The 25,198-nt window shown below is 47.7% G+C and overlaps 1 protein-coding gene and 1 long non-coding RNA gene across 2 annotated transcripts; both read left to right on the forward strand.

Annotated features, from left to right (window-relative positions):
* The first annotated feature begins 228 nt into the window (after positions 1-228).
* LOC309354439 lies at positions 229-9,622 on the forward strand. The gene is made up of 3 exons (XR_014162300.1): positions 229-313; positions 5,023-5,135; positions 8,992-9,622. It is a non-coding gene; the product is annotated as an uncharacterized lncRNA (long non-coding RNA).
* A 7,515-nt stretch (positions 9,623-17,137) lies between these two features.
* Positions 17,138-24,795, forward strand: LOC309354310 (uncharacterized protein). The gene is made up of 2 exons (XM_081884462.1): positions 17,138-18,030; positions 24,455-24,795. Exons 1-2 carry the CDS (start codon positions 17,470-17,472, stop codon positions 24,548-24,550), a joined length of 657 nt encoding a protein of 218 aa, XP_081740588.1. The 5' UTR covers positions 17,138-17,469; the 3' UTR covers positions 24,551-24,795.
* The last annotated feature ends 403 nt before the right edge of the window (positions 24,796-25,198 follow it).

Consider the following 25,198-nt stretch of genomic DNA (forward strand, 5'->3'; position numbering starts at 1 on the left):
ATTTGTGGGGCCTGCCTGGTGTTATTTTACATAAGTAGAATGTGTACTTTTATTTAAAATGTATCTCTGGGTTATTTGTGGGGCATAGGAATTCATTGATATTTTTTTTCAAAATATAGTCCGGCCCCCCACAAGGTCTGAGGGACAGTGGACCTCTGCAGAAAAAGTTTGCTTCCCCTTTCTCTATTGAGAAGATACTTTTTTTTAATATAAAAGGCCGTCTCTGTCCTCCACTGTCCCTGTCACACCGCCATGCTTCATAAACATTTTCTGCCTCTGGTTGAGTTCCTTCAGAACGCCTCAGTGTGTTCAGGTAACCAACGCCTGAGGTAACCCTCTTAACATGTCACCTGGCTTCTCCCAAAGATTGTGTACACGCCCCACCATCACCCATGTAGCCATTACAAGCATTTGGACGGCTCCCCTTCTCTCTCTGCACTGCTCTTTCGAAGAAGGAGCCATAGGTCTCAGACGACAGTGCGTTTGACTGGGGAATTTTATCACCGTCTCCTCTGAAGTTCGTCCTGGGTCCAGCCATGAGGCCAGGTGAGGCAACTGCCTCAGGTAGCAGGATCCACAGAACCAGCACATCCCAATGTCAATCTTTATTACCGCCCAAATTCCTGGCGGGTGAGGCACCCTTTTGGGGTTCTCCTCAGGCGCCAAAATGTATTGGGCTGGCCCTGGTAAGTCCTATTGCAGTGATAGCAAACCGGGTAGACACCATGTGCCCAAACTGCAACTCAAAACCCACTTATTTATCGCAAAGTGCCAACACGGCAATTTAACCTTCATATCTCATTTTTCGTGTGCGTTTCACGTTTCTTCTTTATGACTGCTGTTGTAATAAATAATCCTTCATAAAAGTTACTGCATTACATTCTTCATTAAATTATCTTTCCCTTGATATATAATTTTATGGTTATAACTCAGTGCTTTTTTCCTCTCTTAAAAAATGTTTAGGGGTACTCTCATTTTGACTCAAGAAAATCACCACCGGGGGGAAATAAAAACAGTTCAAATCAGGGGAAATAAATACAGTGAATTTCTTCTCCCGTTAAATTCACAAAATGTTTAGGGGTATGCGTCCCCTTGCGTCCCACAGGGGGGAAAAGCACTGGTATTACTCCAAAACAAAGTGGTGTTATGAGCCAGCAAACTTCGGAAATACAGGAGGTTCCACAATTTTGGCCACTAGTGTACACTGGAGGGCTGTAGTAAGAGCCACCCTCTCCCAATTTTTAATATGAGATAATAATCATTGGCTGCGTGCGCACATACAAATAAATATAAATAAATACACCCAGCCAGATGGGTGGGGCATAAATTTATTATTATTATTATTATTATTATTATTATTATTGGCCGTTTCCTCGGCTGCCATTTGATCGTAGCCTCAATGGAATGAATTCCTCTGTTGGCTTCTGTGGGAAAGCCCAGCGAACATGTAAACCCAGCAGCCCCTTCTTAGGTTGCCATCTTTATATGCTTACTGACCTGGGAGTTAAGCCCTGCTGAATTCAGGGCGGCTTACTCCTGAGTAGGAAAAACAGACTGGCGGGAGGCCCTGATGCATCAAAAGTCAATGCCTGCTCAGTCCCTCGCTCCTTTGCCAGGCCCTGGTGCCGCAGGCTTTGAATGGCAAGCTATGGCCCTGCTGGGGCAACGGCATGCATGCCCACAGAGAGGGCTCTGAGTGCCCTCTCTGGTACGTGTGCCATAGGTTTGCCACCACTGTCCTATTTGATTCAGTGGGGCTTATTTCCAGCTAAGCAGGGCTAGGACTGCAGCCTGCACCCCACCGAACATAGCAGGGCTTGTGAGTAGAATGAAACATTTTCTATCCTGTCTTAAAATATTATTACATGTCGCTCGGTTCTCTGAGTGTGAGAATGACAGGGGCGCAGTTGTACGCATGAGACCATACCTCATGTTACGTTTGCTTCAGGTTGAGCATTTTCAGGTTGCGTCCCGCGGCGACCTGGAAGTACCGGAAATAGTTACTTCCGGGTTTTGCCGCATGCGCAGACGCGCAAAATGACGTCATGCGCAGAAGCTGCAAATCGAGACGCGCAGACGCGGATTGCGTTCTGCTCATGTTGCGAACGGACCTCTGGAACGGATCCCATTTGCAGCCAGAGGTACCACTGTATAGTTTTATTAGGTTAGAGTGAGTTATTTAATTTCTATACTGCTTAATATATTAGAAATGTCTCTAAGCAGTGTACAAAGAACTGAAACAACCAACAACTTAAAATACCCAGTTACATATACTTTTTAAAAAAATATCCAGTTACATATACAGTGGTACCTCAGGTGACATACGCTTCAGGTTACATATGTTTCAGGTTACAGACTCCGCTAACCCAGAAACAGTGCTTCAGGATGAGAACAGAAATCATGCTCTGGCGGTGTGGTGGCAGCAGGAGGCCCCATTAGCTAAAGTGGTTCTTCAGGTTAAGAACAGTTTCAGGTTAAGAACAGACCTCCGGAACGAATTCAGTACTTAACCCAAGGTACCACTGTAGACATGTTACCTTAATGCGAAGTGCCTAATATATATTAATAAATAATATCAATTCATTTTCTTTCTGACACATCCTCCCTCTCAGCCTCCAGGTTCTCACCCAGGGTCCAAACAATCTCTCGGATCACCCACAAAAGTCTCACAACGAGAATAGTTTTTGGTCTCAGCGGACATCACCCTAATCTTTAGACTTGCTTTTTATGAGTAGGGCCAAGATGGATGCTACTTCCTTTAGGCTGCTCATAGCTGTGTCCCATTCAGCTGCGCTCTGCACACCAGTACAGCTGGTTTGTTGAGTTTCCCTGGGGGTCCAAAGGATGGGGAAAGAGCCCCCCGTGACTCACAGCTCTTTCTTCACCCTCTGTCCTCTCTTCCTCCTCTGGCTGCTTTTTTCACTTATATTCTGAAGGTTCACACAGCTTAGACACAATGTGTGTAGAAGACAATAACAACAACATCATAAGCAACACTGTGGAAGCATCTGCCATGGTTCTTCATTGTTCAGTATTGACTTTGTGAAGAAAAAGAGCTTTGGTTATCTAGACTGTATGGGCTTTGCTTTTATAAACTGCACTGTATTGTGCTATGAAAAAATATAATACAGTATCTTGCATCTCTGCTGGGATGTGGATACACTGAAGACCAGGTAGAGCAGAGGATTAAAACCTTCCTTGAATGTGTTTTGCAAGCCAGTACCCAGAGGCTATATCTGCCAGTGACTTGCCTTTTGAGAGTTAGATCAAGGGGGACAAAGGAAGTACAGGAGAAGGGTGTCAGAGAACAGAGGATGGGTAGAAGTCTGTACCTATGGGAATGTGGAGAGAGAGGAAGAGAGTGTGCAGGGTTTAATTTTTCCTTTGATTTGTTTCCCCACCTGTTGGTGGGTTCAGGTGGTTTTTCTATCTATTCTATAACATAAAACCCTTTCCCTAAAAACTCTTTATTCTATCAATTTAGAAAACTCTTCTCTCTGTGTGTGTGTTGCTTTAAAAAATGTTTAGGGGTACTCTAATTTTGACTCAAGGAAATCACCAATTTATAGTTCAAATTGGGAAAAATCAATACAGTAAATGGACAAAAGTACAAAGATTCACAAAATGTTTAGGGGTATGCATCCCCTGCACACACCCCCAGAAAAATACACACACACACATACACATACACACCACCCATCTGTTGACTGGGTTGCCTCAGCCACTCTGGGTGGCTTCCAACATAATATATAGAAACACAACAGCAGCAGCAGAACAGCCACAAATCAAAACATCCCAGTACAGGGCTGCCTTCATATGTCTACAGAAGATTGTAGAATTATTTATGTCCTTGACATCTGGCAGGAGGGCGTTCCACAGTGCACGCACGACTACGGGAATCCAAGGTAGATCTTTTAGAACCCTTTCCCTAGAAACTCCTTAATTCTATCAATTTAGCAAACTTTTATCTATGTTCCACTAAAACCTTGCGGCCTCCATGTATATACCACCCATGTCTTAAGCCACATTCTACACGAAGGTAAAGGTAAAGGGACCCCTGACCATTAGGTCCAGTCGTGACCGACTCTGGGGTTGCGGCCCTCATCTCGCTTTATTGGCCGAGGGAGCCGGCGTACAGCTTCCAGGTCATGTGGCCAGCATAACTAAGCTGCTTCTGGCGAACCAAAGCAGCACATGGAAACACCATTTACCTTCCCGCCGGAGCGGTACCTATTTATCTACTTGCACTTTGAAGTGCTTTCGAATTGCTACACTAGTTTAGTCCAAATAAAGCAGAGGTAATGTCAGGAAGCACAGCTGACTAGTGGTTGATGGGAGAAATATCTGTTCTTGACAGAGTCATGCCCCCTCCCTTGGGGATCAGGACCACTGCACTGCAGGAGGGCTCACATTGCTCCTGGATGCCCAGGTAGCGACTGTGGTCTGAGATGGGTTTTCTCAACGTCAGTTTGCATGGCAACTGCTCCCGCTGCAGGAAGACAGGGATCAGCTACTGTCATTCATGCTTTGGTGACTTCTGGATTAGATTACTTTAATGAGCTTTATGTGCAGCTGCCCTTGAAGATGTTCTGGAAACTTCAGCTGGTTCAGAATATGGTTGCTCAGCTGCTGACAAGCCTAAGCTGTCACAAATGTATAATGCCTGTTCTAAACTTCTAGCTCAATTTAAGGTGTTGATCTTCAAATTTTAAAGCCCTAAACCAGGGGTGAGAAGTCTTTTTTCGGGCCAAGAACTGCATTACCCTAGTGGAGAGCTGTGGAGGTCCGCATTCCAGTAGTCATAGAATCGTAGAGTTGGAAGGGACCCAAAAATCATTTAGTCCAACCCCTGCCAAGGCCAGACCCTAAAGTGGACAGGGCCAGCTCCAAGTCCCAATCACAACCTTAACAGATACGCTGGCACACAACCACACATGCACAGAGGCATACAGCCTTAGAAAAAAGGTCATATGCTATATTATTAGTAATTCCACTCAAATTCCGCCTTCCGTTTCTCTCTAGACTTTTTTGTGTACAAAGTATGAAGCAGCAGCAGCTCAGAACCTATTATCTATCCTGACTGTGCAAAAAAAATGAAACAAACTGAGTGATCCCAGCGGAAGAAAGAAAATAAGGTAAATACACAACTGAACAAGCCGTGCGTTACATTTATTAAAAACCTCGCTTCAAAATGCAATTGCCTCCTGAAGGTAGCATGAATGCAGTTGTGAAATGCCTAGACTGCTTTTTGTAGATCTGCAAGCGACACAAGTCTGCAGGGGCAGTTTCCGAGCACAATTCAAAGTGTTGGTGCTGACCTTTAAAGCCCTAAACGGCCTCGACCCAGTATACCTGAAGGAGCGTCTCCACCTCCATCGTTCTGCCTGGACACTGAGGTCCAGCGCCGAGGGCCTTCTGGCGGTTCCCTCATTGCGAGAAGCCAAGTTACAGGGAACCAGGCAGAGGGCCTTCTCGGTAGTGGTGCCCGCCCTGTGGAAGGCCCTCCCATCAGATGTCAAAGAGAAAAACAACTACCAGACTTTTAGAAGACATCTGAAGGCAGCCCTGTTTAGGGAAGCTTTTAATGTTTAATAGGTTATTGTATTTTAATATTTTGTTGGAAGCTGCCCAGAGTGGCTGGGGAAACCCAGCCAGACGGGCAGGGTATAAATAATAAATTGTTGTTGTTGTTGTTGTTGTTGTTGTTGTTGTTGTTATGTCTTTGTGTAGAGCAGGGATGCAGAACCGTGGCACTCCAGATATTATTTGCCTGCCAACTCTATCAGTCCTAGCCAGAATGGCTGACGCTCAGGGGTCATGGGATTTGTAGTCCAACAGCATATGGAAGAAGTTGAAATTGCACATCAGAGTCGTTCCCCTCTCAGCTGCTTCTCGCTGAACAGCTGAATGTTGAAAGGCGACCCAGAGGGCATGATGAAATCTGTGTATTGCCATGTCCACCCACCACAAGTCATAGGTTCCCCCATGCCTGCCCTAAAAAGTCAGAGTCCAGATTATCTGTGGGAACACCTTCTCTGACAACCTTTCCATTTTTTTAGGTCTAGTACTGAGACTTTGGGTGGATGCCTTCCTAAACAGTGGTTAGATTATCCTCAACAGTTAACGAAAAAGCACCCAATTTCCCCCCCAAAAGCAAGCATATGTAAGCATAATTATATTCTTACATATTGCAGCCACAGTACCTCTCTGTCCTCTTTTCATATTTTAAAAGATAATGAGTTGGATCCAGACGATCTTAACTAGCACAGTGGGACACGTTAGTCACCACTAGCTTTTCACAGTGATTTCAATGAGTCATAAATGAGACTAACTGAGGCTATGTACACATTACTGGCTTAAAATGCAGAGAGGTTGTTAGTTGCGCCTCAAACTAAGAGATGCCGGGGATCAAAACTGGGGCCTCCACCACCGTAGCTCTACCACTGAGCTACATTTACACTGAACCTCTTGTGCTTGTCGATGGGAAGGTCGGTGGTTTGAATCTACTGAACGGTGGTGAGCTCCCGTTGCTCTGTCCCAGCTCCTGCCAGCCTAGCAGTTCAAAAGCACACCAGTGCGAGTAGATAAGTAGGTACCACTCTGGCGGGAAGGTAAACTGTGTTTCTGTGCACTCTGACACTCGTCACGGTGTCCTGTTGCACCAGAAGCGGTTTAGTCATGTTGGCCACATGACCCGGAAAGCTGTCTATGGGCAAACGCCGGCTCCCTCAGCCTGAAAGCAGGATGAGCGCTGCAACCCCATAGTTGCCTTTGACTGGACTTAACTGTCCAGGGATCCTTTACCTTACCTTACACATTGGATCCTTTACCTTACCTTACACCTTACCTTACACATTGCTGTCCACACAAGATAGGGGCCAGGGGTGTCATCACCTGATGTGCATCATCTCCTGTCTGGTTTCCCCACACCTGAACCCCCCCCCAAATCCTTTGTTAATGAAGCTGTCTTACGTATTCAAATTGGGTGGGTTTGAGAGAAAACACATCAGTATTTCTTGAGGAAATACAGGATACATATGGATTGTAGCTGACGTCATGTGTATGAGGCTTCAAACAGCAGTGGTGGGAACACACTGGAGCCAGAGTAAATGGGAATATGTACACAGCCTTAGTCTGGATCCAGTTCAAAACTTTCATGAATGTGGGTTCTTGTATATTATGTGGTGAAACTCAACACATTGGAGCAACATGCCTGCTTTAAAAGTATATTTGTGTGGGTGACTCTTCCACCTGCTGGCCTTGTACGGAACATATTTTCATTACGCACAGCAGAGGACTCTCCATAATCAGCCACTCGAAGACAAAATCTGGAGGGCTGAATCTATAGCATTGCTTTGGCGCCCCCCTGCAGCACAGTGAGCAGTGTGGCAGCTGGGGTCACGCCACCCTATAACCCAGGCTTCCTCAACCTCGGCCCTCCAGATGTTTTTGGCCTACACCTCTCATGATCCCTAGCTAGCAGGACCAGTGGTCAGGGATGCTGGGAATTGTAGTCTCAAAATATCTGGAGGTTGACAAAGCCTGCTATAACCACTTCTGATAAATGTATTATTAGTTCTTTGTTGTGTAAATGTAGGTTACTGTACAGTGGTACCTCAGGTTAAGAACTTAATTCGTTCTGGAGGTCCGTTCTTAACCTGAAACTGTTCTTAACCTGAAGCACCACTTTAGCTAATGGGGCCTCCCGCTGCTGCTGCGCCGCTGGAGCACGATTTCTGTTCTCATCCTGAAGCAAAGTTCTTTACCCGAAGTACTATTTCTGGGTTAGCGGCGTCTGTAACCTGAAGCGTGTGTAACCCGAGGTACCACTGTAGTCAAAAATAGATAGGAGCACCAACTGGGATGTAGGAACAGTGTGACAGTGTAAGATTTTATCTCCCTAAATACTAGAGACCAAAATGGTTGCACTTGGTCACATCCCCACCAAATAGGACCATTTCCGAACAACCTCTTCAACATCTAGGGTGATGTAAATGGGTGTATCCTTATATGGGTCCAATAGACACCCTGTTTGAAGCCAACCATTTCAAAATACTTGATTCCATCAAATGGGTACACTACCACCTCCCATAGCTGTGCTTTACCCCTGTATCCGCTAAGATTTCTTTTGGGAAATTGTATTTTTAAATTTGTGACATGACAGATGACGAGAGCCTCTGTCTAAAGAATGACAGCTGGTTTTAAGAACAGGAGCAATTTAGAAAAAGGAGCCTCTGAAAAATTTGGTGAATAAGACAAAAGCCACACCTGGGAGAGCCCCACAAAGTCTGCTCACTTGCCCGATTGAGGATGGATTTTTCATAATCACAGACACCCTATAATGACTTAAGCGATCCTAAAACTTGAACTTCGCATGGAATAGCTTGGTTGGTTTAGATCAGGCATAGGCAAACTCGGCCCTCCAGATATTTTGGGACTACAACTCCCATCATCCCTCGCTAACAGGACCAGTGGTCAGGGATGATGGGAACTGTAGTCTCAAAACATCTGGAGGGCCGAGTTTGCCTATGCCTGGTTTAGAATAGTGGGGCTGATAACGCCAAGGTTGCAGGCTCAATCATCATATGGGACAGCTGCATGTTCCTGCAATGCAGGGAGTTCGTGTTAAGTTGTGGGTGAATATATCAGACAGCACAGCGATTCTTCAAACAGCTCTTGTTTATTCACAGGCCCAGAACAGAACAGAACTGAAGGGTTCAGCCAGCCTGCTTATATAGAGCTCCACTACAACGCAACAGTAGCAACTTTCTGTAACTATCCAATCACTGAACGTCACTTTCAATCCCTTATTTGCATATGTGGACCTGAGTGAAAACTATCTACAGTATCCCCCTGCTGGCCCAGGGTGAAAACTTCAGTACATAACAGTTTGACTGGATGATCCTCATCTCTATGATTCTGTGAATTTCTATGAATTATGGACTAGAGTTAGACTCCACCTCTTGAACCTTCCTTTGCTCTGCTTTGCAGATTCGGTTGTGTTCTCTACCAGACAGCAATGAAGAAGCATGTTTGTTTGCCTGCAGTAAGAAGTAAGAGTTTCTTTATTCTTCAGTTATTATGATGAGTAGAACAGGACTGGGTGCTTGTTGCTGAAGGCTGAAATATAGAAGTGACCTGAACTTTTTTTTTAACCCTAAGTTACCCGTCACTCTTTTAAAGCACTCAAAATCATAGCGGACATTTCCCCCCTTCTTTTTCTTGGCAAAGGATGGAAACAGCCCTAGATGAGTAGAATCTCTGCTGTGAGCACTACAGTCCTGTTCAGGGAAGTTTTTAATGGTTGACATTCTACTGTGCCTTTAATATTTTGTTGGGAGCTTCCCAGAGTGGCTGGGGCAACCTGGTCAGATGGGCGGCATATAAATAATAAATTTCTTATTAATAATAATACGGTTAGTTGGCTGGCCAACTACATTGTAACTCAGGCCTAATTTCTGATTTTTCAAGTGTGTGCAGCTCAGCATGAGGTCTTTGCAAAGTTTATTTGGGGAGGGGGAATAAATCTTTATTAAACAATCAACATTAACTTACACAACAACAATACAATATATTCATCACATACCACAAATCTTACGAAATACACTTACTTTACAGAAGAGAAAAAAGAAAAGTAAAGAAAAGGATAAAAGATAAAAGTAAATAAAATGAACTTCTGATTATTCTCATTGTACTATTTCTTGTTGTTTAGTCGTTTAGTCGTGTCCGCCTCTTCGTGACCCCATGGACCAGAGCACACCAGGCACTTCTGTCTTCCACTGCCTCCTGCGGTTTGGTCAGACTCATGTTTGTAGCTTCAAGGACACTGTCCAACCATCTCATCCTCTGTCGTCCCCTTCTCCTTGTGCCCTCCATCTTTCCCAACATCTGGGTCTGTTCCAGGGAGTTTTCTCTTCTCATGAGGTGGCCAAAGTACTGGAGTCTCAGCTTCAGGATCTGTCCTTCCAGTGAGCACTCAGGCCTGATTTCCTGAAGAATGGATACGTTTGATCTTCTTGCAGTCCATGGGACTCTCAAGAGTCTCCTCCAGCACCATAATTCAAAAGCATCAATTCTATTTCTTATTTTGTTATTATACACACATTGCCTTATTATTGTTTTTTGCTTTCCCAAGTCTTATCCAGGATATTCTACTGTTTATCACCTTTATATTGCAAGAATCATTCAAGGAGATTTTTGTTATCACAATAATTTTTCAAATACTCTTTAAATGCTATCCATTATTTATTAACCTTCTGCATCGGATATCCTCTAACTCTCCCTGTCATCTTTGCCTGTTGTATGCATTCTATCATTTTTACCTACCATTCGGTTTTCGTGGGGATCTTTTCACTTTTCCAGTTCTTCACTACCAGAATCCTGTCCGCTGTTGCTGCATACATGAAGAGAGGTCTGACATTTTTCTTAAATTATGTTGACATTATTCCTAATAGGAAGACCTCCGGTCTTTGCAGAGTTTATGGGCAGAAAAATAAACCCAGTAACTAGCAAAAAAGAAAAGGGGGGGAAAAGAATCAATTTGCTTTCCACCCACTTTTGTGTTGGGGTGATGTAACCCTAAGCATAGTGATGTATGGAGGTGAGAGTGGGACCATAAAGAAGGTTGATTGCCGAAGAATTTATGCTTTTGAATTATGGTGCTGGAGTAGACTCTTGAGAGTCCCATGGACTGCAAGAAGATCAAACCTATCCATTCTTAAGGAAATCAGGCCTGATTGCTCATTGGAAGGACAGATCCTGAAGCTGAGGCTCCAATACTTTGGCCACCTCATGAGAAGAGAAGACTCGCTGGAAAAGACCCTGATGTTGGGAAAGATGGAGGGCACAAGGAGAAGGGGACGACAGAGGACGAGATGGTTGGACAGTGTTCTTGAAGCTACCAGCATGAGTTTGACCAAACTGCGGGAGGCAGTGGAAGACAGGAGTGCCTGGCGTGCTCTGGTCCATGGGGTCACAAAGAGTCGGACACAACTAAATGACTAAACAACAACCCTAATCATGCCTGAGTTCTAGTTTGCATTGCAATCTGCTTCAGGCTTGCTTCTCCTGCCTTTTCACCCTTTGGCATTAACCACCAGAGGGCTGTGTTCACCCATCTTGGGAAAAATGCATCAACCGACTCTTGATAGCCCACTGCCAATTTTAAACTGTATGAGGGCACACTGGTGTGCTCAAGAGAGCAGTCTGAACAAATCTCCCTCTCTTTGGAGAGTTTGCAGAGGCAAAGTTTGCTGGCTGGTTCAGTGCACAGATTCTAAGGATCAGTAAAAACAGCAAAGTAGGAGACAGACAGATGTGACTCATCGGGCACAATCCAGTGAGAAACTTCCTTGCTGAAACGAGCAGAGAGTTAGGTCATCTAATTTTTAACCTTTTTTGTGCTGTGCAACCTCCTGGATTTTGGAATTATTTCCTTCCCTTTTTTATTATTGAATCTAATTTTTGCAAGTTATTAAGAGTGTAACAGTTGTGGGTTTTTAAAGCGATGTAGTCCATCTGTAAGTAATAGACCAGTATTCCGTGCCTTTTAGAGCTGCACAAGAATTAAAATTACAAAAATGTGGCAATAGGGAAAGCTTATTAATGTATGACTGTGTTAATGGCACAGAGCTGCTTATTATTATTATTATTATTATTAGTTGGCAACTCTAAGCTCCTTGTCCTAAGCCAGGATATCCTATCTCAAAGCATCTCCAAAAGATGTTTACATAACCATCAATGGATCCCGTAAATCAACTTGCAGACTTGAAGCAGAGCTCCCCCCCTCCCTTTTCCTTACACAGTATTACTCATTTGCTGTGGCGGATTCGTTTCAGATGTCTTTTTTTGTGCATTGCACTGATGCTGCGGGAAAATGTTTTAATACCGCTGGGAAAGCGAGATCCTTCCTCCGCTGTTACTGTCACTGCTAATGAAATTGTCATGTGTAAGATGGTTGCAAAGAGATGGGGAGGTGACAAGGGTTGGAAATAACCCAACCCGCCCCCCCCCCAATGCTTCTCAAGACACCATTGTCAGTGGCACAATTACCCTACCTTCTGTGATACTTTATTTTCAAAGTCATTGTTAGAGAAGCTATTGAATCTCAGCAGAGTATAGCAGCCTCCCCCTCCCCCCACCTCCCCTTAATGTGGTAATTAGCACCTGCGCTGTGGGTTAAAGCCTCAGCGCCTAGGACTTGCCGATCGAAAGGTCGGCGGTTCGAATCCCTGCGGCGGGGTGCGCTCCCGCTGCTCGGTCCCAGCGCCTGCCAACCTAGCAGTTCGAAAGCACCTCCGGGTGCAAGTAGATAAATAGGGACCGCTTACCAGCGGGAAGGTAAACGGCGTTTCCGTGTGCGGCTCTGGCTTGCCAGAGCAGCGATGTCACGCTGGCCACGTGACCCGGAAGTGTCTCCGGACAGCGCTGGCCCCTGGCCTCTTAAGTGAGATGGGCGCACAACCCCAGAGTCTGTCAAGACTGGCCCGTACGGGCAGGGGTACCTTTACCTTTACCTTTAATGATTGCCTCTGGGACACCGGTGGCACTGTGGTCTAAACCACAGAGCCTAGGGCTTGCGAATCAGAAGGCGTCCCTGCTCTGCCAACCTAGCAGTTCGAAAGCACGTCAAAGTGCAAGTAGATAAATAGGTACCGCTCCAGCGGGAAGGTAAACGGCGTTTCTGTGCGCTGCTCTGGTTTGCCAGAAGCGGCTTACTCATGCTGGCCACATGACCCGGAAGCTGTATGCCGGCTCCCTCGGCCAGTAAAGCGAGATGAGCGCCACAACCTCAGAGTCGTCCGCGACGGGATCTAATGGTCAGGGGTCCCTTTACCTTTTAATGATTGCCTCTAAACTTGAGAAGATCCATTTTTAGTTATCCCTGACTAATAGCCGTTCCTGGACTTGTCTTTTTTGCGGATTTCAGAAGATCCATTTTTTAGTTTGTTGTTGTTGTTTAGTCATTTAGTCGTGTCCAACTCTTCATGGACCAGAGCACGCCAGGCACTCCTGTCTTCCACTGCCTTCCACAGTTTAGTCAAACTCATGCTGGTAGCTTCGCGAACACTGTCCAACCATCTCTCCCTCTGTCGTCCCCTTCTCCTTGTGCCCTCCATCTTCCCCAACATCAGGGTCTTTTCCAGGGAGTCTTCTCTTTTCATGAAGTGGCCAAAGTACTGGAGCCTCAGCTTCAGGATCTGTCCTTCCAGTGAGCACTCAGGGCTGATTTCCTTCATAATGGATCAGTTTGATCTTCTTGCAGTCCATGGGACTCTCAAGAGTCTCCTCCAGCACCATAATTCAAAAGCATCAATTCTTTGGCAATCAACCTTCTTTATGGTCCAGCTCTCACTTCCATACATCACTACTGGGAAAACCATAGCTTTAACTATACGGACCTTTGTTGGCAAGGTGATGTCTCTGGTTTTTAAGATGCTGTCTAGGTTTATCATCGCTTTTCTCCCAAGAAGCAGGGCTCTTTTAATTTTGTGGCTGCTGTCACCATCTGCAGTGAACATGGAGCCCAAGAAAGTAAAATCCTGACTAATAGTTGTTCCTGGACTTGTCTTTTTGCGGATTTCAGAAGATCCGTTTTTTAGTTATCCTAATTGATGTTCCTGGACTTGCTGTTCCTGGAATGGGACCTCAGTCAAGGATGCTTACTTTGCACCACAGGAAGATATGCCCCACCAACCTCATTATGCCCTCAGCCAATCCCCAGCTACCTGCCTGCTTGCTCTTTCTCTTTCTTTCTTTCTTTCTTTCTTTCTTTCTTGGATGTCGGCTTCCTCCTCCTTAAGCCTCAGTGCTGCCTTGTGGAACACAGCAGGGAAGAGGATGGAGTCAAAACATCATGGATGCTTTAGCTGAGATTCCTCCATTGTAGGGGGTTGGACTAGATGACCCTTGGGGGGGGCACCTTCCAGCTCTACAATTCTATGATTCCATGAAAAGTAGAATTGAGTTGGCTCTGCCTGTCGTTGGCTCTGGCGCCACCTACTGTTGGGCTCCTTGCCTTCCACCCAAAGGGCACCAGCCACCAGCACATTCAACCTCTAGTGTGCTTGCCTTGTGTTTTGCTGTCATTTTTTTTACCTCTCCTGCCCTTGGCCCCAACGGTGGGGCAGCTGTTGACAACAACGGCAATTGTTTTAATTTTTAAGGTGAAAAGATGTCAACGCAGGTGCAGAGAATAGAAGATACAACAAATGTCTGCTCCTCCCTGGGCTGCCCACATTCTGCCCACTCCACCACAGTTTTGGTTGCTTTGCAGGCTAATAATAATAACAATAGCAATAATAATATTATATTTATATGCCATCCATCTGATGACTGGGTTGCCCCAGCCCCTCTGGGTGGCTTCCAACAATTTATAAAACCACAGTAAAACATCGAACACTAAAAGTTGCCCGTATACAGGGCTGCCTGAAGATGTCTTCTAAAAGTCCCGTCTAGGAGTGACAGTAGTGGCTGCTCCTTGCAGTGAACAAGCAGTGCAAAGCAGCCAGCTGTGTGAGGGTGGGGGGGGCGGGGTCCCATCCACCCAAGAAGCAAGGGGTCAAATTTCTCACCCACCCAGAGCAGGGGTAGATGGTGGTGGCTGCTGCCCTGAGCAGGTAGGCCCTTCTGGGATGTTGGTACCCGTCCAGAGACACCAAGCACCCTAACTCTTTTCTCAGGGCCGAAACAGCCGATACAAGAGAGATCTGTGGCTTGATCTGCCCACATTTTAATCTACTTTAAAGCAGGCTGCATGGGGGTTGGGATTCTTATTTTACCAGAGCAAGCAGTAGTGGCAGCAATCATCCCCATCATACATGTAAAGCATGTGGCGCCCCCCAAAGAATAATGGGAACTGTAGCATGCTAAGGGTGCTGGGAACTGTAGCGCAGTGAGGGATAAATTCCCAGGGTCTTTGGAGGAAGCTATATGCTTTAAATGTGTGTTTTGGCATGGTATGGATGTGACCTAGATTGCTCTTCGAAGCTGCTGTTTGCCCAAAGGGACGACACAAAAGTTGTTGAGCTTCTTTGGGCCATAGTTCTCTAAAAATACGTTGTTTTTGAGCTATTTTTAAAGAAAATTCGCCAATATATAGACTTGCGACATGAGTTGCCATATGTCTGGATTTCCCCGGACATTTCAGCAATCCCCCCCCCCCCAGACACTGTTTCCGACTGCCATATTCCGGCTATGTCCGGGAAATTCCAGACATTTGGCAGACCTAGTTTAATGTGCCCCCCCCCAGATGCTCCTATTAAATTCAAACACTTTCCTTCTTTGAGGTCAAAATTTAAATAAGAGATCCAAACATGGGTTCCTGTACCTCATCTGTGTGCCCCTAAACTTCAGTAACCGCCTTTTCTGCAATAACTGGCCTACTTGACAGGGCTGTCATAGCAATCTCAAGATTATATAAGTTAAATGCTTTGAATGCTTTAAATTGCTATATAAATTATGGTGATTGCTGCAATATTATTATGAGAGCGAACCTTCTGGAACTGGGTGGCACTGGGATCTAGTATGAATATACACTACAGTGGTACCTCGGGTTACATACGCTTCAGGTTACAGACTCCGCTAACCCAGAAATAGTGCTTCAGGTTAAGAACTTTGCTTCAGGATGAGAACAGAAATCGTGCTCCGGAGGCACGGCGGCAGCAGGGGGCCCCATTAGCTAAAGTGGTGCTTCAGGTTAAGAACAGTTTCAGGTTAAGAACGGACCTCCAGAACGAATTAAGTACTTAACCTGAGGTACCACTGTATATGTAAACTGCAAGGCACCCCTTTCTTTGGCTGAAGAACAATTTATCAGGCAATTCAGCTCTGTCACAGGTGGTGGCTTGGCTCAAGATTGCAGACTTTTATCACACCGCATGTGTTAATTAGCTGACCATTTGGGGGATGTTTGTGTTATCACCAACACTGCCTTGTTAATTGGTCAGTGTAATTATTATTCCGCCTTTAGGTAATTGACAGAGTCTCTTCTTTTTTACATTTAATTTCCCTTTGACCTCATCCCCCTACCCTAACACCCCACAACTGTGTATATTATGGTCTATCCTGGCCAGAGATCTTGGGGAGTGTCTCTGCTGGTGATACGCACTGCACAGAAGTACTACTAACTGTGCATTCAGTGTATGGGGCCCAATCCTTTGGCATTCCCTCCCCAATAAGCTTAGATAGTCACCCTCCTTGCTGAAATTCAGGCATGAGTAAAACTTTTTTTGGTACAGCAGGCATCTTTAGGTAGTGTTTGTTTTATTATCCCCCTCTTCTGTAGATTGTTTTTATGCACACCACTTAGAATAATAAAGCAGCACCTAAATATCTTAAGGGACGTGGGTGGTGCTATGGGTTAAACCACAGAGCCTAGGACTTGCCGATCAGAAGGTCGGAGGTTCGAATCCCCGCGACAGGGTGAGCTCCCGTTGCTTGGTCCCTGCTTCTGCCAACCTAGCAGTTCGAAAGCACGTCAATGTGCAAGTAGATAAAAAGGTATCGCTCCGGCGGGAAGGTAAACGGTGTTTCCGTGCGCTGCTCTGGTCCGCCAGAAGCGGCTTAGTCATGCTGGCCACATGACCCGGAAGCTGTCTGCGGACAAATGCCAGCTCCCTTGGCCTATAGAGCGAGATGAGCGCTGCAACCCCAGAGTCGGCCACGACTGGACCTAATGGTCAGGGGTCCCTTTACCTTTACTTTTTACATATCTTAAATAAAAACAAATATTGTATATGCTTGCCAATTTAGTGTTACATTTCATGCATCTGATGAAGGGATCTGTGGTCCACTGAAGCCGACACCATAATCAATTAAGTCTTCCTGCTGCCACAAGACACTTTGGGAGGGAAGGAGTTCAGCTAGGTTTTGGCATAATGGATTAGGTGCCAGGTAATTAAGAAGGGAACATAGGTACATAGGAAGTTGATTTATGTATACTATGACCACAGATCCACCTAGTTCAGTATTCTCTATCCTGGTATGCAGCTGTTCGCCAGGATTTCAGACAGGGGTTTCCACCCCAGCCTGATTTGGTGGCTCCTGATGGGACAGCTCAGTCAGTAGAGCATGAGACACCGATTCTCAGGATTGTGGATTCAAGCCCCACATTCTTGCATTGCAGGGGGTTGATCCTTGGGATCCCTTCCAACTCTACGATTCTGGGGTCTCCTGCCTGCGAAACAGATGCTCTACCCCTGGGCTACTGCCCTTTCCCCCTCAATCCTGCCAGGCAATTCTTGCCTGGTTTGTTTGGCTCTTTTTCTCCTAATTGCCCGTTTATTTTACAAGCTGCCTGGAGCTTTAGAAAAGCGACATAAAAAGGCTTCGCGCAAGCCAGCGCGTTTCCCAGGGGTTTTTTTTTTTTATTTATCATTCCTCGCTGCTCCGAGAAAACACACCAATCTCTGCAGTTAAAGAGGGATCCCCAGGATTCCCCCGAGCAAGGATCCCGTCCCTGGCCACAACATGGAGAAGCGTGCTCTCTCTCCCTTCTCCTCCTCCCCAAATGGAGAGCCCGCCACCAACGGCCTGGGCCTCGAGCTTTTCCCTGCGAACAAAGGAGGAGCGAGAGAAGGGGGGCGTCCCGCCCGGAGGGCTCCAATCCGGGCAGGCAGGCAGGCCGGGAGCGAGGGCCGGGGACGACTTCCACGTCCCCTCGCTAAGAGCTTCCCTTCGGATGTGGCGCGCCGCGGGGCGCGCTTGCTAGCCGTGCGCCAGGGGCCGCTGCGCCGGGTGGTTGGAGGCTGCGGAGCGCAGGGCCGGCGGCGCAAAGCCCCTTCCTCCGCCGCCTCCTCCTCCTGCTCGGCTGCCTTGGCGGGGCTCTCGCCTCCTTCCCTCCTTCCCTCTCCTCCTGCCTCTCCCCGAAGGGCCCCTCCTAATCCCTCGCTCGCCGCAGCGGGAGGCCTTAAGCTGCCTATTCAGGCCCTTTCCTCGGCGCGCTCTGGCTCTCGGCGCTTTCAATGGCTCTCCCTGGCAGGAGACGTGTTGGACAAGTGGAGGGATCCGTCCCCCGCCAGCAAGGTCAAGGTGCGCTTAAAGGCAGCTCCTTCCCTCGGCGGGGCGGCGGGCGCCGATGGGCCAGGTTGGAGGGCTGCGCCGGGGAACAATGCCGACGCTTGTTCCCACTGCCAGAAGCCTCCCTGCTCTCTCTCGCTCTCTCTCCATCGGCCCCCGAGAATGGATCCAGACCCGCCAGCCTTTCCGGCACCCAGAGGGTGGGGGGGCATAGGAGCCAACTCCTGCGGGCCAGGGTCCCTCCGGCACCCCCAATAAAATATCGATGGGCAAAAAAGTCGATGGGCATTGCCATTCAAATGGTGTGCGTCAGGGATGCCAACTTGAATAAAATATCGGGGGGCAGGCAAGCCCTGCCCCACATAATCACATAATGGGGGGCACCCACGCTACTTGAATGGCAATCCCTCTCAACTTTTTGTGGGGAGGGTCCAGACCAGTGGCGTAGCGTGGGGGTGCAGGGGGGGCTGGCTGCACCAGGCACAACATCTGGGGGTTAGGGTTGGGGGGCGCAAATCCACGGGTTAGGGGGTGCAAATTACTTGCCTTGCCCCGGGTGCTGACAACCCACGCTACGCCACTGGTCCAGACCCCTCAAATACAGTGGACGCTCGGCTTGCAAACATGATCTGTGCGGGATGCATGTTCGCAACTGCGTCTGCACATGTGTGGGTTGCAATTTGGCGCTTCTGCGCATGCGCGGCCGCTGAAACCCGGAAGTAACCCATTCCGGTACTTCTGGGTTTTGGTGGTCCGCAACCCGAAAAAATGCAACCTGAAACAGCTGTAACCCGAGGTATGATATGACTGTATTTTACCGTGCCGGCAAAGGGACCTTGGCCCCAGGAGTTGGCTCCTATGGTGTGTGTGCATTTCTTCTTGTGCTCCCTCCGCAATATTTTATTCAAGTTTGCACCCCTGCTCTTCCCTCCAAACCACGGCTTTGCAGGCTTGCTAAGGCAGTAATCAGCATCCCTTTCCAACCAGGTCTCTGGTTTTAAGGGCTAGCTGCTAGCAGGGACAGTGAGGCAATGAGGGAGAGAGAGCCAGGGATTGGCGTCCTGCCACTGAGAAAGGCACAGGAGCCTTGGCAGGAAGAAAAGTGGCAACCTTTGTTGGCCAGCGCCAGCCTGTTTTGTGCCCTAGGCAAGGCTAACTAGTTCCGTACACCCACACAACATTGCTAACAATTAGAATGTATGAGTTTCTTCAAAACTGGTAACATTCTTCAAAATATAAAATGAAAGTAAATTATAACCGGAAATTTATAAGACATAAAAAACTGAATCTGCATAAAACTGCCCTTCAAAGGTCAGTACTGCGCCTCTCTGAGGTCTGCACCTAGTTGGCCTAATGATGGCACCAGCCCTGCTAGTTGGTAACGGTAAAGGGACCCCTGACCAATAGGTCCAGTCGTGACCGACTCTGGGGTTGTGGCGCTCATCTTGCTTTATTGGCCGAGGGAGCTGGCATTCAGCTTCCGGGTCATGTGGCCAGCATGACTAAGCCGCTTCTGGTGAAGCAGAGCAGCGCACGGAAACGCCGTTTACCTTCCCGCCAGAGCGGTACCTATTTATCTACTTGCACTTCGACGTGCTTTCGAACTGCTAGGTTGGCAGGAGCAGGGACCGAGCAACAGGAGCTCACCCCGTCACAGGGATTCGAACCGCCGACCTTCTGATCGGCAAGCCCTAGGATCTGTGGTTTAACCCACAGCGCCACCCCTGCTAGTTGGTAAAGAAGGGTATATTGCAGAGGTCAGCAACCTAAGGCCCTTGGGCTGCTTCTGGCCCATGAGATTCCTGGAACTGGCCCACGGCCGCTCCGTGGATCGGCATGGGGATTCAGTGTTTTTCCCCCCATGGCACCATTTTTTTTCTTGCTACAGGGCCCGACTTCCGGGTCAGAAGAGTGCCGGAAATAGTGTATGCGCATGGGTGCTCCTCTGACCCAGAAGAACACTGGAAATAGCTTGAGTGCACGCTTGGGTGAGCACGCTCCGGCCCACCGGAGCCGCAGTGGCTTGAGGACAGGAAAGGGCACGACTGGGCAGCTCTGTAGGTTTTTAAGCCCTCCGTTTTTTAAAGCAGAAAACAGCTGGTGTATTTCATCTTACTCAAATTGCTACCACTTCTGCTTTTATTTGGGAGACTTCTGCATTGTGCCACAAAAGAAATACAAGCGTGTGCATCGTTGTCATCTTGTGACAAGTCACCTGGGTTCTGGACCCTCTGCTACGCGCCATCAAGATCAAGGGTTGTAGTACCTGAACCAGACAAGAACCGCCTGAAAAATGAGGCCTCTTGGATGGATTTGCCATGCTACCAAGTTGTTGTTGCTTTAAAGCAGTAAGTCTGCCTCTCCCCACCCCTATATTCCTGGCTGCTACAAGGAGTAGCCCTACTGTTGGTTTGCAATTTGGGGGCGTGTGGCAACCCCATCATGGAATACTGTTCCCCCCCCCTCGGTGGTTTGCTAGGGGGGTGAAATATTCTGCACATTTCAAGCAGGATTCAAGCTCGGTGTAGCCTCCCAAGTGGGACCAGGCATTTCATGAGGCTGCCCGAAGGAAAGGCCTCATCTCCTCCCTCTCTGGAGCGCATGCCTGCCGATGCCTAGCAAAGCAAAACATGTAATGTGAAGCCGTGTGCTCTTCCGTTTCCCTGCACCACCCTGTCGCAGCGTGACGGCATTGCGCTCTGCATGTTTTACTAGGCGTGCTGAGGAAGGAGGAGGACGAGATCCAGGGCCCATTGCTTTCAGTGGCCATCAGGTCTCCCTTTCTGGCCCAAAGCAGTTCTTCCAACAGATCCTATATCTTGTGTCAACCTGATGGGCTCTTGGGTTTCAACAGCAGAGGCGTACCTAGATTCCCTTGCACCCTAAGCAAAGAGCAGGGGTGCCAACTTGAATAAAATATTTTTTTGGGGGGGAGGTAAGCCCCACCCTACATAATCACATGATATGGTGCATGCACAACATTTGAATAACAATGCTTATCAACTTTGGGGGTGGCCCCCTTAAATATTTTATGGGGAGAAGCCGCCTCGGCCCCTAGGAGTTGGCTTCTGTGGCAAGGAGCTGTTCCTGCACACACACCCATCCCTTGTACCCTGGGCAAGGAGATGTATTGGTGCCCCCCTAATCCTTTGCAAGGGACGTGGGTGGCGCTGTGGGTTAAACCACAGAGCCAAGACCTGTCGATCAGAAGATCGGCGGTTCGAATCCCTGCGATGGGGTGAGCTCCCGTTGCTCAGTCCCTGCTCCTGCCAACCTAGCAGTTCGAAAGCACGTCAAAGTTCAAGTAGATAAATAGGTACCACTCCGGCGGGAAGGTAAATGGCGTTTCTGTGCGCTGCTCTGGTTCGCCAGAAGCGGCTTAGTCATGCTGGCCACATGACCCGGAAGCTGTACGCTGGCTCCCTCAGCCAATAAAGCGAGATGAGAACCGCAACTCCAAAGTCGGCCACGACTGGACCTAATGGTCAGGGGTCCCTTTACCTTTAATCCTTTGCAACGGCCCATGCCAACAACCAAATTCCTCCACTGAGGCACTCAAATGAGCCTGTGCGTCTTATCTGGCGAACCAGAGGAGCGGACCAGGGAGTGTGCAGACAAAGAGACGGGCTTCTAGCCACAGTGGAGAGGCGCAATTTTTGCACACACAACACAACCCGGCCTGCACCTTGGAGGGAGCCAAGCGGAACAATGCCTAGATATGCCCCTTTTAACAATAATACTTTATGTAACCTATTCAAATGTCCACGGCACTTCCCACGAGCCATATAATGTTAGACCACTACTGTATTGTTACCCCACGCTTCCCCATAACAGTGGCCGACATTGGAGTCTCCAATTTCAGTGGCACCCTGCAAAGAAATCAGCGCCCCTCTCGCCTCTTATCCCCCCATTTGAAATAAAAGTTGCGGTGCCCCTGAGACTCCACACCCAGAGCAACCGGATCGGTCGTGCTCCCCTAAAACTGCCTCTGCCCATACTACAGATTTGGGTGGGCGGGCTGAGGAACTGTAACTATTGCCATCTCCACTTGTTCCTGCTTCGCTAGCTGGTACACAGCATCTCTTCCCCTCGCAGGGGACATCAGAGCTGAATACCCTCCAAGTCAGAAAAGCAGCAGCATGCAAGGTCACTGCTACTCCGTAAATTGGACTGGAACGCCCTTTCCTTGCAGCAGGCCAGTGGGTTGGGGTGCTTAGAACATAGGTAGGCAAACTAAGGCCCGGTGGCCGGATCCGGCCCAATCGCCTTCTAAATCTGGCCCGCGGATGTTTTTACATGAGTAGAATGTGTCCTTTTATTTAAAATGCATCTCTGGCTTATTTGTGGGGCATAGGAATTTGTTCATATTTCCCCCCCCAAAATATAGTCCGGCCCACCACATGGCCTGAGGGACAGTGGACCGGCCCCCTGCTGAGACAGTTTGCTGACCCCTGGTTTACAGTGTCAGACTAAGACCTGGCAGACCACGGTTCAAATCCCCACACTTGACCATGAAGCTCCCTGGGTCACCTTGAGCCAGTGATTGCCTGTCAACCAAGCCTACCTCACAGGGGTGTTGTGGTGAGAAGGGGGAGAACCACATATACCACCTTGAGCTCACTGGAGAAAAATGTGGGATGGGAATGCAATGCAGTAAGAAAGAACCAGATGCGGGTTTCACCAAAGCATAGAGCTCTAGAAAAATTGTGCTAACATTGATTTCATTTTGCTTCTTTTATGTGCCTTACCCCATATATACAGTATGCCCACTCAACTGCGTTGATCTGTAGAACTGGCACTGTTAACAAGTGCCGCATAATTCTCATTCCACAGTCGTAATAAATCAGTTTTTTTAATGTGGTGGCATCTGCACTTGTGGAACTCCCTGCCTATTGACATTGGGTAATTGCTGTACTCTTTTCAATGCCTGCTTAAAACATTTTGGCTCGGGCAAGCCAGACAGATCTCTTTCTACTGTTTTCTTTTCTTTATTGCTTTCAACCGTTTTTTAAAAATTGATCGTTTTCATATGTCCTGGAATCCACACAGAGGTTTTTACTTACTATCGGAAAGGTTGTGTCCATTTTTGTGAGGTAAACAAATAAATGCCCCCGTTTACTTGTGAAAGGGAGCTGAACAAGAAGTAGAGCAAAGTTTGTGTTTGTGAGACCCTCGTATTGTGGGGCGAGGGGAGTCATAGCAACGGGAACATGCGAGTGGAAAAGGGTGTATTATTTTTTAGTTTCCTCCCCTCTGCTTGCTCAAGGCGTCCAAACTTAATACTGACGTTGTGAGCCCTTTGGGGAGAGAGATGGATATGGATGAAATTGTGAGCCTGAACGCCTGGGATAGGGCGGGGTGCAAATATTGTCATGGCTGCTGGCCACAGCATTCCTTGGTGAAGGGTCTTGCTTGTTAATGACTACCAGGATGACTGGTAGATGTTTAGGAAGTAGCTGGGAGATCTCTTTCTTGAGCATTCTGAATAGGAGAGCTATCAGCTTGAAAGGTGACTCACCCCCTTCCCCCAGCTAAGAAGGGAAGGGGGGGTGTAATTTGTGTGTGAGGGTATGTGTGTGTTGAGGTTGAGGTTGAGAGAGAGAGAGAGAGAGAGAGAGAGAGAGAGAGAGAGAGAGAGAGAGAAGGAACAAAAAGAAACTGCTTGGAAGAGAAACACAGAGAGCCCAGAGCCAGCAGAGAGTTTGCTGAATACTGGAAAGCGGGGGCGGAGGAGGAATTTGTTCCGTCTGTTTTTCGCAGCAGAGCGATCCAGTTCAACAGTCCCAAACCTTGCTTGCGGATCGGAATGCAGCTTGTGACTGGGCGTTGCACTAATCCAGATTCTGCAACGGCGTGTCGGGGGGAAATGTGTGCATATTCTGCGGTTGAAATGCGAAATTTTACGGGAAAGCAGCTTGGGAAAGGATGTATTTGGGGGAAAGGCATACAATAACGTGTAAAATTTAAATGCAAACTTTTTGTCTGTTCTTTTTTTAAAAAAACATGCAAAATAGAAATGGAACAAACCTATGATTGAGTGCCAGCAAAAAAATGAAAGTGGACGGATTTAGGCTGGATCTAGACACGTCAAAGAAGCGATTCAGTTAAAGGCGGTGTTGCAAACTCATACAGAGAAATCCGGTAAGGAAAGACGGGACTCTACAACGCCATCTGGTGTCACAGTGTTATATCACATATACAACACATATAAGACATTTTTTCTTTACCAATCTAGCTGAGTCCCAGGGTCTGATCTGTCCATCCTTACTGGGAACACCTGGGTGTTCAGGGGCCCATTTTCCAAAGTCTGGATAAGAGGTAGCGAAACTGCTGCACATTAGGAGCGTGTTGTATGCTCCTTGCCTCCGCTTATGGTCTACTTGTAAAGAAACCAAATATAACAAAACTCATAACTGTCTGATGCTCTCTCTTCCAGAGGAAGCCACACCTGGCTAGCAGTTCCCCTTGGAATTTTTCACCTGTTGGGGAGGTGTGGAGCACAAAACAGTACTCAGTGCCGGCCCACTCATGAGACAAGGTGAGATGACTGCCTCAAGCTGCAGGATCCACAGGGGCAGCAGGTCCCAGTGTAGATCTTTAGTCTCCCCCACCTTGTTCCTGATATATATCTTCACTCACCCATTCTTACTGGCAGGGGTTTTTTTGGCCATTTTTTGGTTCGCCTCAGGTGCCAAAATGTATTGAGCTGGCCCTGACAATACTGTATAAATCAGGTTTTCAACCTTTCTGAGTCCATGGCTCCCTTGACCAACTACATTTTTTTCTGTGGCACCCCAACCATCATTCAAGGTACCCCAAGGTGTCACGGCACACTGGTTAAAAACCACTGCTGTCTAAGTAAATAGTGGCTTGTCTCTGAACCACTAGACTGGACCTTGGGCCCTGGCCCCAGATAACACTCACTTGCCTGTCCCCGCCTTCTGTGGATCTGAAGCTGGTGACCAGTTTCCCAGAGCTGTGTGGCTCTGGCGATAGGGACACCATGGTTTGGTTCACAGGCCCCCAGTGCCTCATGAGAGGCAGAAGCCTCAAGGCAGAGATTGAGAACATGTGGTCCTCCAGGACTTGCTTAACTCCCAAGCCCATTGGCCATGCTGGTCAGAACTGATTGGTGCTAGGAGTTTGACAACATCCGAAAGCAGGTTCAACATCCCTGCTG

Source organism: Podarcis melisellensis (assembly GCF_964234715.1).
Source record: "Podarcis melisellensis genome assembly, chromosome: 13".
NCBI lineage: Eukaryota > Metazoa > Chordata > Lepidosauria > Squamata > Lacertidae > Podarcis > Podarcis melisellensis.

Bases quoted from the DNA above. Each gene is read 5' to 3' on its own strand.
- LOC309354310 (XM_081884462.1), top strand. From the start codon at position 17,470: ATGGAGAAGCGTGCTCTCTCTCCCTTCTCCTCCTCCCCAAATGGAGAG. The intron at 18,031-24,454 runs GTGCGCTTAAAG...TCTCTCTTCCAG, and splicing joins CCCCCGCCAGCAAGGTCAAG to AGGAAGCCACACCTGGCTAG.